General features: G+C 37.4%; 1 protein-coding gene across 2 annotated transcripts; it reads left to right on the plus strand.

Annotated features, from left to right (window-relative positions):
• The first annotated feature begins 3,302 nt into the window (after positions 1–3,302).
• On the plus strand, positions 3,303–17,389 carry LOC149575025 (DNA repair protein RAD7-like). Of its 2 annotated transcripts, none has more exons than XM_089814884.1 (7): positions 3,303–3,353; positions 4,506–6,109; positions 7,382–7,815; positions 8,007–8,168; positions 12,484–12,559; positions 16,029–16,187; positions 16,394–17,389. In XM_089814884.1, the coding sequence occupies exons 2-7, from the start codon at positions 4,589–4,591 to the stop codon at positions 16,406–16,408; spliced, it is 2,367 nt and encodes a 788-aa protein (XP_089671010.1). In that variant the 5' UTR covers positions 3,303–3,353; positions 4,506–4,588; the 3' UTR covers positions 16,409–17,389. The 2 variants fall into 2 exon arrangements, with proteins under 2 accessions (XP_089671010.1, XP_089671009.1); XM_089814883.1 differs by having other exon boundaries at positions 16,477–17,389.
• The last annotated feature ends 226 nt before the right edge of the window (positions 17,390–17,615 follow it).

Here is a 17,615-nt window from a genome sequence, read left to right on the forward strand (position 1 = left end):
CAACTGCAAATCCGCATCCTCAGGACCAACCTCTATAGCCTAGCATTCAAAACTTGTGCTGATGAAGTCAGAATGTCACCATAAGGCAACTCCATAGAAGATCTATGAAACGTCTTCTTCCCTTTATCCATCCACATAATATATATTGGACTGGAATGCATATTATCACCATCATGCATTGAAAAAGATGTAGTTGTAGGTGAACCATATGTACTCATGCTAACTGTATCAACAATAGGTGTTGCCGCATCGAAATATATGGACATAGGAACAACATTAACTGCTGCAACAGAAAACTGAACTGAATTTGTAGTTGATGAAAACTCATAATCATTAACATGTGTGGCTTCATTAGAAAATACATCAACCACTGCATTTATACCATTAGACTCCTCATTGGATGCTTCAACTGACATAGAAGTGGCTGCTGATATGATAGTATCCTCGCATTCTCCTAATTCCACTATTGCTACGTCATCATCCCCTGACAAGGCTTCATATGTGGTCTCCTGACTTCGCACGCATGTCTCTACTAACTCTGCCGAAATGCCCACATCACCAACATCATAGCTAGCTGGCTCTATACGTCTCTCGATCCCACCTGAGAAATCGACTACCTTCTGCTCTGGAGCAAGATACAAATCATCAATGTTGATGCCCATCTGTCTAGCCATAAGCTGCAACATCATATCCATTCGCCTATTCTGCTCCTATTGCATATGTTGCCCCTTCTCTAATGTACCCAATAACTGTCTGAACATCACATCTTGATCTGGACTAATATACATCTTATCTAGCTATCAATATGATCTCCACAGGATGGCAGGACTTATAGCTCTGATACCACTGTAATGGCCACCTACTGGTTATAACTTCGTGAAACACTTTGCAAGCAAGCTCTGATACCACTGTAATGGGCACCCCTGGATGTCCTAAAAAACTAAACCAAATTGCTGAAAGGAATTATGTCAAACAGTTTGCATTCAACTTCTTATTTCTCCGTTTAATGTTTAAACCCCTTATAACTCCGAAAATCAAACGTTTATTGTTTGTTGTGTTTCGTGCATGGAATTGGTATCATACAACATAAACAAGAAAGGAACTACAATGATATGCAAAGTGGAAATGAACTACTGCTAATAAAATGTTATTTTCAGAATTCATAAAACCAAATACATAGCAGATTTATCAACTCACTAATTACTTCAACAGTATTGACATAATACTCCAGCCCATGCTTACGAACTTGTTGCTACAATACTTTGTCCTTCAATCAGTCCACTACCTTCATAATACCATTCCCTCCAATCAGCATAAGCGTTGGACAAGTAGTGAAGAAGATACGAGCAAAATACCAAATCTGCCTGTAGTCGGAAATGCAACTAAACTGCTTGATAATGAAGCCAATAACAAAGAATTCCAAAGGCCAAACCCCAAGGGAATGACGTCTAGAATGTTACAAGAGAGGATAGACGTCCTTAAATGCCAAGAACGGAGCTGCAACTCACACACCAATTTCTTCTCATATTCAACCTGTCTAATGAAGTCACAAATGCTTCCTTTTATTCTATTTCCAAGGGTCCGCTCAACTCATATGGGCAATGTGGGATAAAAGATGTGTAATATACAAAACATATATTAAAATACCCCTTATGTCTCCCTTGGGTACACATCACCATAAAATAAATATTAAAGTAACACTTTAATATTTTACAATTAAATTAGATGTTACTTTAACAAAACTTCAGGCATTAAAATGTATTAGCAATCAGACTCCGAATAATGTGAGTGATAGCTCATTGGAAAGCTCTCACCGAAGAGTATCGAATCCAATCACCAAAATTGACCTGCACTGTGTCCTACCGACTTACTAAAAAATAGTAAGTATGCCTGAAACTGAGTAAATCAACTTCGTTTTGGTCCAAACTGGAAATGACTAAGCCAAAACACTCCAGGATCCCATTAAACCCTTCGTTAGCCTTCGGGACCATGTAGAACAAGGCTAACGCACACACACTTGGTCAACTACTAAAAGAACGTGAAGGCCAAAAGATGGGATCATTACATTATACTTCTCAACACTCCAAATTGACAATTCCTTACATGTTTATCTATTGTGAACCCTATTTTGCCCTTTGTCGGGGCATGTTACTTGCCATTGGGAAGAGACCCCACCAACCATTGTATGTGTGGATTTTGATTTAAGTGAGGTCTTGCATGCAAAACTGATTGTCTTACTACATCTTGAACATAAAATTTGTAACTAGCAACTTGTGAAGATTCACCAAGCTCGTATATCATATTGCCTCATGCATCCCTAATAGCTTTCCCTTGGGAAGACACAATATCTTTCCCTAATTCTTGAGCTGCTTGTGGTTCCCCATTTTCAAGTTGAATTCATCGCCACTAATGTCAAATGACAATTGCTTGACTTTGCTAAGGCATTTGTGAGTTCTAATTTCAAACTATGGATTAATGAAGACAAGTTTTGTTGGTTGTACTATTGCCCTACCACGAAAAATATTTTTGACTTGTTGCAACTCAATATTCCATGCCATTACACTTGCACAAACTCAACTACTACCAGGCCTAACGTTCTTTGCAAATCTACAAGTTTGAAATCCTTCTCCTGCTCATGATTGCTTCAGTACTGCCATCACATTTCCCGCATATCTTTAAAATACATTATGTTACTAGTGACATTAAATTAATTTCATATTGTTTCATTCTCTACTCTACTATATATTTTGTATTCAGAAGTAATATTTCAATTGCCACTATTTCATACAATTTAGCTTAACAAGTAACATTTAACTAGGCATAACCTTTAACACTTTGCACCTGATTTATAATAGTAAATTACAGAATGGTCTCACTAGTAACAAAATAGCTTACAATCAGCAATCCATAATGACTGATATATATATATATATATATATATATATATATATATATATATATATATATATCAACCTAAATAATTAGAAAATAAATAGACATTTTCAATGAGGAACATCGAAGTGTTTCTAATTTAGGTATTTTCCTTTTCGTATTAAAAAAAGAAAGAAAGACCAAAACACTATACATAGGAAGCTTGTCGAACAAGCCCCATATTACCGGACAATCTAATCGGGGAATCTCGCCCGTTCATCTTAATTTCCTACGGCAAAGAATCTCTACAAATTTCTACCGTCGATTTCACAACCTCAACGGTCCAGATACGTTACGAAACGCGGGAAACAAAATCTTCCCGGGAATCGAACATTAGGCCCTTAAAAACCCTACTTTTGTAGAACAAAATTAATGTGAATTTAGCTCAGAATGACTCCCTAGATTTTACGATCTTTCAGAAGGTAAGACTACTCTCTACCAGGTTTTTGCAATTCACGCAGTCGTTTTTGATGCGTTGTACAACATTTTTTTGCCCATTTTTGTTTTCCTTTATTCTCCCTTACTGCAACTTATTTTTCGAAGTTTTAAGCAATTGCATACTTCGCATCTGATAATACGAGGCTAAATATTAACAATGAAGTAAAGTGGAGGTCAAATTGTACTGTGTGTCTTCCTGTTTTTGATTTATGGAAAGATAATCCGTGCCAGATTTTATCTTTCATATGGCTTTTTCTGTTTTCGAATTAAAATTTGATTTTTGTCTTTCCGAGCCTTTTGTGTACCTATGAATTCTTACTCTTGAAATTCTTTACATGTTTTTCCGTATGTATCCTTGCTCTCTAGTTTTATCAAATAATCCACATTTTTCTCGACTATGTGCAAAACATCAGTTAAAATGTTTTTGGCTATAAGGGCATTGACCAGGTTCTCAAGACAGAAAAATACCTATTAAACAACAAATTTAAATTGAAAAATATTGGTTTGAAATTAACCAGTGAATTCATAATATCATTAACCAAGTCTAATACGGCTTAAAATTGGAGTTGCGCTGTATATGGATTGTCACACGAATTATCTACACGAAATGAACAAAAATAGATTAGCTAAATCTTCATCACAGATGGTTTTGATCGGTTGAAACTCTGCCCAAGCTTTCATGAACGCAATTCCTCAAAATCACGTCTAATCTTTTAGGTTTCGTTTTAAATTCAATGTAAGCTAACCTGGTTACGGCTCTCCACGCTTCATATTTTTGAAATCAACGCAAGTCCATAAGAGACCTTACTTCTTCACATCTATTTGAAACTTTGTCAAATATGTGAGAAATTTTGTAGATCAATGTAGGCATTAAGACGGCGCACTTTTCCAAATTTATGAGTTTCTGCGACAGCTTCTTTGTGAATTGAACCTTTTTTTTTTTTGAGGTAAATTACCATGCATATCACATATTGGAATATTTACAGTATTCCTTACTGTTTATGTGGACTTACAATAGTGTTTTAAATTTTAGGAAAGAGATTGTTAAATAGATGCTGGAGCGCTGAAAATTTATGTTTCTGTGGAGCATTGCATGGATAATAAAGTTTTGTTTATGAAACTGTGCGATGTTGCAGAAAAATTCGAATCTTAATCACATGTGCTAATGCAAAGGAAAGATAATTTGCTAGAACTAATTGGCCAGGGTCTTTGAAGCAGCATGCCAAACCTCAGGATACACAACTCTCCAGTTCTGCAAGAAACTGTCATGCCCTCCGCAATTGACAACAGAACCCTGTTGGTTAGATCTAATAAAACAATGCATTGTCAGAATGAAAGTCCAAATTTTTCAACTCCAGGCGGCATCAGGAGAAGCGCAAGAATCAGTAATAGGTTAAATGGCACATCGTTGGTGCCAGATAATTGTGCTGAAGCTGGACCTTCCTTGGCCATAAAAACAGATGATGCTAATCCCAGAATCACAATAGATACTGTTGAGGATCAGGAAACTCCTGTCAACAAGGATAATGTAACAAGCTCCAAAAGAGGTAGGGGTGATGTAAGCAGTAGAGGTCAAGTAAGAGGGAGGGGTAAGCGAAAATTATCAACCACACCTGCCGATTTTCAAGAAGATCAGACTGCAGGGACAAGCAAGGGGAGTAAAGTGGGAAGAGACAAGTGGAAAAGGAAATTAATTGCTGGGAAATCCAGTGAAGTGATTTTTTCAGAGGATGAGTCTGAGAAAGAAACAGATTCTTCAGACAATGAATCTGATATGCAGAGTATGATGAATTCCAGAGGTAAACCTAACAACAGTGTGGAAATGAGGAATCATGCAGATGAATGTTACAGGGATAAAGAAATTATTTCAAATGCAGTACGCCATGTAGGTGATAAAATTCTTTTTCTTGCTGAACCAGCACATCCAACTGGTAAAGATGGCCAACAAAATACAGGAGAAAAACAAAGACAAAATAATGAACCTCCAGAGCAAGATGTAATGGAAGTGGATAATGCTCCAGAAAATGAAAACCAGGATCGTAATAACAGAGATGTGGAACTTGACGTTGCAGAAAATGCAGCTTCTGTAAATCGAAACCAGGGTCATAATACGAGACAAGAAGGGCAAAATCTGATGCAAGAGAATTCCATTCACCAAAATCAAATTCAGGAACCGGTTAATAGAGTTTTGGCCAGAGATAGATTTCTTGCAATAGCAAGAGAAAGGGCTGCACATTTTGCTTTCTTCAAGCCTGATGATGAACAATACTCAGCTTCTCAGATAAGGCCCGAGTCTGCTATTGAAGGTAGAAGCCATGAAGAGAAAAGGGATTGGCCTGGTCCATTTTCTACTGCCAGGCGCTTAGTAGAAGAAAGAGCAGCAGTATTAGCTGCTCGGAATGAAAAGCTTGCTGCAACTGGGAAATCTGCTTCTCTGATTGAGTGGGCACCTACACGAGATAATGATTTCAAAATCCACACTTTACCACCTCCACTTGAAGAATTGTGCTTAGGAGTTTTGTGTAAACATGTTGAGTTCATTGAGTCACTGGAAGGAATCCCTGATGCAACAAAGAACAAAATCTGTCGTGCGTTCTGTGCATCACGAAAGGTCACTGCTCAGGTTCTACGATTGTTCATCACAGGGTCACAAACAGAAATATGTGTTCCAGATTGTTCTCTTATATCAGAGGCGGAGCTTAATGAGCTGATGTCACAATGTTCAACCACTAATTTAGAGGTTTGCTACTGTCTCTTTATATTTTTTATTTTTCTAATTTCACATAATCTCTGATGGCAGTTTTGTTTCAAAGGTTTTAACTTCATTCACTTCAAAATTATCCATTAGATGGAACTCTTTAGGCTTGGTTTTCCCTTGAGATTAAGTTTCTCTATCTGGATACAACAAGTTAGAAGTTTTTTGTCTCAATTGCTTAATTTTTGAGCAGTAACTTGTCTCTTTGATTCTTTATTTGGGTAGCTGACATGGGGAGCACCTTGATAACTGTTTCACTTTTGCCTGGAATCTATATGTCTTGGCCAATTGATTATGTCTACATGCATGACCTGCTTCTAAGAAATGTCATTCACAGTTCAAATTTAGGTGAACACAAATCTCAACATTAGGAGATCACAGGTTCCTGCTTCTGTTTGGTACTTCTGTTATACACTTCATCCTGCCACACTGTAGTTATTAAATCTTGTGATTATTGTTTTAGTGTAGTAGAGTTTGTACAGTATTTTCATGATGGCTCACTGTTGGTTTCCCCTCAAAAGGTGGTTTCCCCCCAAAATGAACCTTTTGACTTCCTATCCAATCAGGAGAAGCTGAAAAGTGCTTGTCCGAATTGGCGCGGAGATAAAATTCCTATACCAACAAATATTTCCGGCCACTAGTCAACTCCTCAAACTTTGTACCATATGCACATTTTTACTGTGATTCAATTCCCAATAGAAATTGCAGCTTCTTAAATATATCTTGTTTACTTAACACCTTACATTTTTAACACAATCTGGGTACCCTGTTATGTATGTATCAGGCATTAGAACTTATTCCTATATTTTTTATAAAACATACTGTACTAAGTTGTATTACTTAATATTCTCCAACTTCTTTGGCTCTACGATATAGTATACTTTATCTGTACCCTGTAGAATATTATCACCGGCCATGATGGAAGTTAATGCCTGTTTTGAGGGCGGCACTTTGATTCCATAGGCAGAGAAGTACTGGAAATAGTGTTCAGGAAATTTTGTAAATCTAATTATGGCATTTGATTTCCAGATTTGCAGGATTAATTTTTCAATGAATCTTTTTGTCTATTTAATATCATTATTTTTTTATTTTTTATTATATTTATCAGAAAAGTTTAATGAAGATTGTTGTGAATGGCCGTTGCTTCATTATGTAGAAATATCATGGACTAATTTTATGTCTTTGTGGTCTTTATTATGTATTGGCTTTTAAAGAGGAAAATTGTTAGTGACTTGGCAGGATTTCTATTTTTAACAGGTGCTTCAGTTAGGCATGTGTGGACGTGGTTTAACAGATCGTTTAGTACAAGCTACTTTTGCTCTCCCTTCCGTGGGATTGCCTTGTTTAACCCGTCTTTCATTACATGGTGCATATCGCATATCAGATGTTGGATTAAAGGCACTTATACAGGCTGCTCCTTTACTAAGTTCCGTCGACTTAAGTCGCTGTTCATTCTTGTCAGAAGCTAGCATTAATGCTCTAGCTGACCATTTAGTTCCGGTGATTAGGGAATTACGTTTGGAGGAGTGCAATCAGCTAGATGCAATCAAAATTCTGCCTGCATTAAAGAAGATGCATAAGTTGGAGGTACTCTCAGTTGCAGGGATAACGAGTGTTACTGATGAATTTGTGACTGAAATCCTTGCTTATTTAGGTTGTGATCTGACAGAACTTTCTGTTGCAGATTGTGGGTCAGTAAATTAAACCACATTTTCTCTTATTTAATCTGATTCAACTTGGAATTACAATGCCCTTACTATTTTCTAATGCCTTAAAAACACTTAGGATTTCTTGAAAGCTTAATGAATGGTGTGGTGGCGGACATCAGTTTTTTTTAATAGCTTTTGCAAGTTGCTGATGTTCATTTCTTACTTGAATACAGGAAGTTGACTGATGGTGCTATAGAAGCAATTGGTGCTGTGTGCTGTGGACTAAAGATCCTCATCTTGGATAATCTTTACCCTTTGACGGATGCATCACTTGCATACCTCACTAATGGCTGTAGATCACTTAAAAAGCTGTCACTGAAAAGATGTTCATTCAGGTTTGTTGAAACATGAAAGGACTTCTGGTTCAGTATTCTAGTAAGATAATTAATGTGCACTCCCACTACCAAAGTGTATGCAAAGCAATCACACATGATCTTTTCTAGTCATTTTGATGGTTTTCTATTAGAAAATTGGTTTATAAAACTCCAAAAAGCCAAAGTTCAGAAAAGAGAACGAAAATACCTGTATTATTCAGATTCCAAACTCAAAAAATCCGAAACACCTGCATGTTTTTGGAGATATTTGATACAAAACGCTTGAAAGAGAATCATGAATATAGGAAGAATATTGGCCACTGATTTCAAATCTTGGAAGATTGTCCTACATTTCTCATATTGTCCGCATGAATTCAAATTTTTAAAAAGAATTGGTGAATTTGCGACAAGTTTTAATGATTTATTTTGCCAGTATTGGACATTAATGTAATTACTTATGCTATATCTCTATCCTTATAACTTTATTTTAAAATCTTTGTTCTTATGAAAAAACTTGTATGTTTTTGAATAAAGGAGAAAGCAAGTTTTGAGGGGACCTTGAAACCCCTTACAAACAGATTTTGAGGGGGATTTGGAGCCCCACTAAGAAGAGATGCTGCAACAGATAGAGCATTTGCAGATCGCCAGCAAACAGACAACAGCTCAAAATCATTTAGCATACAAAGCACTAGCCGCCCCCAAGAACTGAACATACAAGCCCAAAGCCTTGTATCAAAGAGAAAATCTCCTAATCAAGGATATCCATGGGGTTTTGAAGGCTCCCCAAAACATAATGCGGTTTTAACACGGCTTCCAAAACTACGATCAGAAACTGCCACAAATGATAGAGCTTCAAAGAGTTAGTAGAAACTATGGGTTTAGAGAGGCACGCCAAACCAAATTGGGTTTTCACTTGCCTCCCACAACCACCTTGGGTTTCAAAATGGCTCCCAAAACCATAACAAAGTTTGAATCTCCAAACAAAAACTAGCCACATAAAGAGGTTGTTAGAATATATAGTCCACTAATATAGCGGTGGGGGGGGGGGGGTGGGGGGGGTTGAATCAGTTATCCAACTAATAGCACAATTAACAATCTTAAACAATCTTAACCATATGAGTAATGTATATTGAAACCACAAGAAGATATTCATACACAATAACACCAGATATGTTAACTAGGGAAACCCTTGATCAGAGGGAAAATCCTGATGGGGATGGTACCCACAAGATGATGTATTGATATAAATCTTCCTTGTTAGAGGATAGACTTTGTTAGGAGTCTGTTACAACATTCAGTACATATGAGTCCCTGTTAGGAGACTTTGAATCCCTGTTAGGAGATTCCAACCCTGTTAGGAGTTGTGGAAGACAACTGTACCCACTGCCCAAACAGCTTTAAGGGCAAGACCATTGAATCCACTGTCCAAATGATCTAGAATTGAAATATACTTCCTTTCTCTTTCTTTGTCCTGTCAACTAGACCTCTGCTCCTTCAGATCTTACAACCAGATCTTGAATCTTGCATCCAATAATCCCTTGGATTGCTTATACACATTCAGTCAGCACTTTGCTCCTTTTCGCACTTCGCACTTCAATAAGGATCACAATACTTTCACACACATTACAATCAACGAAAGCATCTTTCCTTTATACCATATCTTCATAATAATTCCTTAAGTCGGCCTTGAGGTATTCCCAATTAATTAAAATGAGATAAATAAATTACAATTCCAATAGCACTGTCGGCTCATAGTCTATACAAAACTTCACATGTGCGATACTAAGGCTTGCACACTCGTTGATGTCATCATCTAACTGTCCTCTATCATTGCTTGACTACGCATCACTTCATTACATCTGGGATGTAAGATAGACAACAATCATCAGGATTTGCTTTCCCAATACTTTGTCTTTGAACTGCTCTCTATAAATCAGGTGCAACTCCTGTACACCATCGACTTAGACTCTGTGCACTTGATCATGTCATCAGGGAACTGTGCTGTACATGTCCATAACTGCGCATGACCAGACAATCAAACCATTGTCCATACCATCAAGAACTCTGTCTACTACTCTGCCAGTCTTTATAGAAACAATGCTATGTTGACATCAATGACAAACGCAGTCATGAATGCAACCTATCAACACTCTCCAATGCTCAGGATACTCCCCCAATGTAGTATCATAAACATTCATGCTAACAGAGGTCATTGTAAAAAACAGCTAGAAGATAGGGTTTTAACATGGAACCCAAAGCAACCATTTATGCGCAGCAAGTATTTCCCAAAAGAACACATCTAATCCCCCAACAAAACTCCCGTTCACCTCAATAGAAGGGAATTCCACCACTATAGAATAGATGGAAGAAAGGATTGCCCTCCTTGAAAATCACTTCTGAAACCACCCTTCCCCTCAACAACCAGCTACAAAAGAAAGCCGCTTTGTACCACGGTCAACCTCACCCCCAAAACACACTCCACCTCCATAGATGACGACTCTAGCTCAATAGGAAATGAGAGCAAAGGAGAAAAACAACAAAAAAGCACCCAGCCCACCAGTTAGTTGCAAAAAGAAGCCTCATAAAAACAAGGGGAGGCTTCACCTTTATAGAAGTCTCCAAGGGAAGAAGCGGAAGTGTGCCCATACAAGTCCACCAAAGCAACGGGAAAGAGATGCATGAGACTCCATTCAGGGACTAAGCTACCCGAAAACCTGAAAGCTTCCTTAACTAAAAACACCCAGAGGCCAGAGTGGGCCCTTTAAAATTTTCAGTGTCCAACTGGCGGCAACAAGAAAAACCAAACAACCAAAGAAAGGAAAAATCTACCTTCAGCTGTAAGACTCATGCTAATCTTGCAACCAACAAAGAAACAAAGAGGCCTGCAAAAGAAAAATAGAGCATGGACGGTGCATCACTGAACAAAGCAGGACCAACGGTACTAGAGGAATTGGATTCACACCATTTAGGGAAACCACCCATGTGCAGGGAAGATACACAACTAGAAGAGATAGGCTTCACGAAGGGTACTGAAGTAAAGTATATGCTGTAATAGAAGCCAACCTCACGGCTTCAACTGCAGACAATGGATCAGAATAGCACTGTGGCTCATCAAAAAGCAACCAGATCCTTGCCTCACTCACCCACATAAGAGCTCCATCAAAAAACATCCAAAACCTTGCGTCTTTCACCCACAAATAAAACCCACCTTCTGAAATGACCAAGATCTTCTCAACCAACCCTCCAACTCAAGTGGACCCAACCAAAAACTTCAAGAAGATGCCTCTGGCCACAACAAAAGACTTTAGATAGCACCAACACGGAGCATCTTCACTTAACAAAGTAGGTCAAAAGTCATAGAGATGACTGGAGAAGGATCACATTCAAGAGGAACCACAAAAAGTAGGGTACAAAATAAGCCTTCCTAGTGGGTGCAACCGAAAACTCTGACACAATGCGACACATAGACCCTCCAAAACTCCTGCTAAGTCTCACTAAGTCCCCCCCCAGGAAAACCCCAAATCTGAAAAGAAAAGAATGGGACCCATCAAACTACCAGAATCAAATCCTTGATAAAAGACGTCCCTCTCCATGGGACAAACAATGCCGCTTTAACACCAAGACCAGCAAACCTGCAGTTCGGCTCCATCCACACAGAACATGAGACCAATTTCCAACACCACAAAAGGAGAACAAGAGCAGTTTCCTTGCATGTGAGATTGCCAATGCCAGGATCAGACTGCAACCTAGAACCCCAAAGAGGATAGGGAGCACCATCGTCCTCTTCATCACCTGAATCAGCCTCGGCTTTATTCAGGCCTCCAAAAACCTTGGGCTGTCCACAATTCCCGCCACTCCTCCCGTCTGCCATTTTCAAATTGATCTATGTTTGTTGCACTGGATTCGAGGAAATTCTGAAAAAAGTTGTATGTTGGATATTTGGGATATCGTTCGCTTGATTTTATCAGGGTGAAGGTGTGAAAAGGTATCTGTGAAAACAAATCTTTAGGAGGTGTCGGATGACATTTAGATTGTGATATTTAATATTCTCTAGTATACTGAGACTTAATGTATCTGATGTATTTTCTGTGGAGAATGCAAGTGAAGACGGACTGCTGTCCAAGGAATTTGTAGATTTGAAATTGAAATGTTTGTGTAACTAATAATTACTAAGCCTTTATAACTACACTCTATTTAATACTAGCTTATTGATTGTCAGATACTGTTTCGAGTTTTTTTTTTGGTGACTAATTTTTTTCTAAGCTTGTCTTTTTCATGAGTTTTAAGGCAAAGCTTGGTTGTTTTAACCATGTTTAATTTACTATTTTCTTGGCAGTGATGAAGCTGTTGCTGCATTCATTGCGGGTTCTGGGAATAACTTATCTGATCTTTCACTCAACAGCGTAAAAGAGGTAGTTTGGTAGTTCAAATTTTTGTCTAAAGTATGATTATGTATTGGTACACATCATCTTATTATTATGATAAGTTGCTTAGTTCTGAAAATAGTTACTGCAACATAAATTTGTGCAACTTGGGTTGTTTATTCTAGTCTGTTGTCTGTATTGATGGTTATTTCCCCATATTCTGACACGCCTCTCCATAAAATTACACATCAATTTCGACAGTCTAATATTTTCCATTGTCACACAAAGTAAAAGATAAGCTAGAAGTTCAAACAGCTGGTAGATTTTATAGATTTAATCTTTTTTCCATCAAAGATAAGTCAATTTAGTTGAATGGAATGTGAACATATTTGGTAATTGGGGGGGGGGGGAGCGCTTTCATGGAGGAACCACTGGTTCAAACTGCAGTTTAGAGTCTATATGCTTAGTGGAAAGGAGTGAGTCTGGTAGCATTACCTGTTGGTTCTTGATGTCCTGCAGAGTATCCACAGGTTCCACACAAGTGTTTTTATCCCCAAGGCTGCAACAGGTATAAACTTGAGGGTGAATGTCAGATTTCAGATTGTTTTAGTAGCATTCCTTTTTACCCGTAGCTGAAAATTAAGTATTTTTTGTTTTCAATTTAAAAGACATTACCTTTGTGCATCAAGTGCTTCTTTAGCCCTCACACTAAATGGTGGTTGTAACTGAAACAAAATCCCCACTGATTTGCTAAGATAACTAGCAACTAACAGGAACTACCTAGCATTGTTCCAGCAGAAGACTCACGACTTAAGATTTGTCTTAATCTACTTTAACTGCTGACAGGATTTTATTTATTCTAGTTGAAGACTGAAGATTTTAGTTCCGATCTGACTAAATGGCCGAGAGAACCTTAATTTCCTAACTACTTGCTGACAGAAATTCAGTTTAGTGCCCAGATTAAAAAAGGGAACAATACACATGATAACTTTGTTCTCTGTACTAAGTATCTTATTCAATTCCTTGACGATGGATTGAGCTCAAATAGGATTATTAAGCCTGTGGCTAACTAGAAGGGTCTATTCTAGGGAACTTGAATATTGACGAGTCAAGACTCAAAATTAGGAGCAGCTGGAGGAGGCTATATGATTTAGGAGTTGGGACAGACAACCAGTTTTAGTTTTTCCCTCTTTCATGAATTGATGCTTTGAATAAGTGGATATGAGATGCAAGGATTAAAAATTCTTTAGAAGAGGCCTCAAGGACAGCAAAAACTTGGACAACATATGCATTTGGCATATCAAGTTTAGAGGCAATAGTATGTTTGATTTGGTAGCCGTGATGGTTGTGTTTAGTAATGAAGAAGGAAGTTGGGGGTGTTGTAAATATGTGACTATCACCCCTTGAAGGACATCCTTGATCTTATAGTTAATGGATTGTCAAGCTCAACAAAGATGTGTTAGCTTGGAAAATTATTAAATTTAAGATTACATAATATTTCATAGAGTGCATTTTATTACCTATCTCCTAGAATGGGTTTACGACAGCATATACCTTTAACTAATTGTAGCATGTGTGTCCCTCAGAGTTGCATGGGGATCGGCTACTTTTAATAGATTTTTTTTTTTGAGAAAGTTCACCTTTCTTCCCTTTTTATCACCTGCTTCTCTTTGTGGATTTATTCTTCTACACTTCTGAGATGTGCTTCACAATTGAAAAGGATTCATGTCTTAAGGTTTGGAAGGATCAGACAACATCATATTTGGACGTTCATTTCTTGTCCTTCCTCGATATATCTACTCTTCATTTTGCTCCTGGACATGCTTGATTATGCACAGGACCTTGGTGTTGCTGCTTTCCATGCAAATGTCCTGGTGCGGGCTCCTTTCTCCTCATGCTCAAGATATTCAAATTGGTTAAGATTTTGCAAAATCTTAACTGATTTGAAGCAATTGCCTGGCAGCTTTGCTTTTGTCTTGATATTTGTAATCCAACTGTTGCAGGATTATCCTAGCCTTTTCTAATTTTGCATCAGTTTAAGATAGCTTTGTAGGATCCAGTTGGGGCAACATGACTTTTTTTTTTCCCTTCTTTGACCATTTGCACGAATTTCCATTTAGAAATTGGGTTCTGCCCATATCCTTCGATTGCAAGACTAAAAAGTCTGCTTACTTGTTCTTTGACTGTAGAGTGGGAGCTTGTTTTATTCAATTTAGAAGATAGGATGTTTCATCGATGCTTACAGTCTTTCCATTTGTTGGTTATGGACTCGGTAATGCTGTTGAAAGTTGTGGAAAGCATGAAAATGGCGTAAAGATCCCCTAGTATTCAGACCATAATAAAATCTGATGTTTTGAAGTCTGCTCTCTAGACTAATAAACATTATCAAAATTAAATATCAATTTGTAAAGAAAGCTTTTAAAGAAATGAGTTGTCTTTTTTCTTGTTTTTTTCCTCAACCTTGGCCTGTGCCGCTTTTCTATCAGTCACCATTCCTTGTGTTGCTGGTTCTGGAGGAAAGATGTCAGGTGGGGGAAGGGATTGAGGATTTGAACAGAAGTTATGCATTTGAACAAACCTTTGATGCATAAAACTCCTAGAAAGACAGCTCCTGGTTATGAAAATGGTAGGTCAATGAAGACAGCTAAGTGGGTTAATATCCATGGGTGGAAAAAAAGCCAAGAGAGACTCCTATTATGACTTAACAGAATGTAGAAAAGGGATTGTAAACCTTATTAATATGGAGGACTCAGCACCCGAGGAGTGAATATGTCCGGTAAGAGAGGTTGGGAAGAAGATGGACCAGTTGAGAGAAACAGTTCTGGTGGAGATTATTAGAATCCTTGTATTGGATCTGAAACAAATTCTTGCTAGGAGCAACATATTGGAGGTATTAAAGGGCATAGAAACTGTTTTTGGTTCATTTCTCATGCACCAGGGTTCATAAGCATATTTGGTGCAAATTTTCTCTGTGATATATAGTTGGAACCCATGAAGGAAATGATAAAACTGACATTTTTATTTCTATTTAGATATACCTTGCATACAGACATGCTTTACAACATATACAAAATTTTTTCACATTTATTATATAGCGTTTTGGAATCTACTTTTCTTTGTTCACCGAATGCCTTTTGCAAAAGACATGTTGGGTCATTTCTATTATGTACCGTGGTCATAGAGCTAACAAACAAAAAATGAGGTAGTAGAAACTATTTGCTGTATATATTCTTAGGAAAATCTATGTAGTAAAACCTTGCAATTTTATGATTTGGACACAATTTTATGTGGTGCTTTAATTGAATGTTTAAATTCAAAATCAACTTGCAGAAAATGCATGCTGTACCTTTCTCTATTTCAAGTTATTATTGTCATAGAGTTTTAGACAAAAATAACAATGTTATAAAAATTACCTGCTACATGTGTGTTTGTGGGAGAATTTTTAGCAGGATTTTGCAAGGTTATGAATAAGAATGTAAAGTTTAATGTTTCCTATTACTGATTTCTGTTTTAACAGGTCGATAATAATACTATTCTTTCGCTTGTAAGTAATTCCTCTGAGAATTTGCTTAGGCTGGATGTGTCTTGGTGCCGCAAATTGACCGATGAGGCTCTTGGACTACTTGCTGATTCTTGTCCTCGTTTACAAGAACTTGTCCTATTTGGTTGTACACAGGTATTTTCTACTCTTGTCTGGTTTGACCATTAATATTCAGGTCATGTAGATTTCTATTGAGGGTTTTGTGTCTGGTCAACAAGAGGGCATTGTTTTACTAATATATGCAGATGTTATTTCTTAGCATTGTTAAGAGTTTACAAGAGGGTGAGTTGTTTTGTTCTGCCAATAGCTGACTACAAAATAGTTCATGCATATCTTTACAGGGGAAGTTGGAGTGAGCATTACAGCCAAGATAGTTGAGTAGTTAGGTTTTCAGAGAAGCTCATCTTGTTGGGATTTCTTGCAGGTCACAGATAAATTCCTGAAAGGGCATTCAAATAGTTTTCTGAAAGTTAATGGAGTGTAAGAAATGGAAAACACTCCACAAATGATCCATGCTTTCATTATCCAGATTTCAGGGGGAAAGTGACCTTTGTAGATTTGGAAATGTTGGATTAGAGTTGCCAAAATGTTCTATTTCTATTTAAATTGTAAGTCTATAATGCTGCGGTTGCAAATTCTCTCAAATGTGGAGGATTGTGACCTGGTATATTTTACTACATATATTAAAAAGCCTTTATATGGTCCTCTCCATAATATCTCAGGTCATCAACTTCATAAAAAATGTACAGCTAATGATGTACTCTAGATATTATGGGTAAGTATTTTTGGCAAGATAACTGGGAGAACATGTCTTGCAAATATATGGGTACCAAATAGTTTTCAGGTTGCAGGAATCATTTGGTGTTTTCATGGCAAACAAGTATATTGTAATTGGGTGTTAAGCCAGTCCAAAGGGGTTATAGATAAAGATACGATTCACAGGTCTAATGTAAGGGAAAGCATTATTCTCCTGGTTAAGATGCAATCTTGGTTTAACTAGTTACTGTTTTGAGCGGAAATGAATTTTGGAGTGTTGGGTTTAGACTTTGAATAAGTATCCGGCCAGTTTTTGTCCAAAGAGTATTCGTACATGATGTAACAAGTTCACTTTACCTATCAACATTGTAATCGAGTTCTCATAGGAACAGTTTTAGAAGTACCTTATACTTAAAAAAAAATTCAAGGCGGAGCATTTTCCTGGTTTGGTAAATCAGTCGAGAACAGTTTAGAGTTATGTTTCAAAGTCATTACTGAATATATTTCAGCTATTTTAGCTGATTTTAATGTAGGAGTTACTAATTCTGAGCTTTAAAAAATTTATCATGCATTATATTGTATTTTTGCAGTACAGAGTGAAACCTACATATTACCTTTTGAGTAAAGGCAAAAAAGCATAATATTAGCAAATAAGGTTTCGAGTTGTTAGTGTCATGTAAGGGTAATCAAGCTTAGGCTAAGATGCCAAGCACCAAATGGAGGACGAAACCACAAGAGGACGAAACCACAAGGGGAATTCTTAGGGAAAGATGCAATTCATATAAATTGAAGACCAATAAGGTATGG

The sequence above is a fragment of the Cupressus sempervirens genome, chromosome 2, assembly GCF_028749045.1.
Source record: "Cupressus sempervirens isolate cs-2001-9-10 chromosome 2, ASM2874904v1, whole genome shotgun sequence".
Lineage (NCBI taxonomy): Eukaryota > Viridiplantae > Streptophyta > Pinopsida > Cupressales > Cupressaceae > Cupressus > Cupressus sempervirens.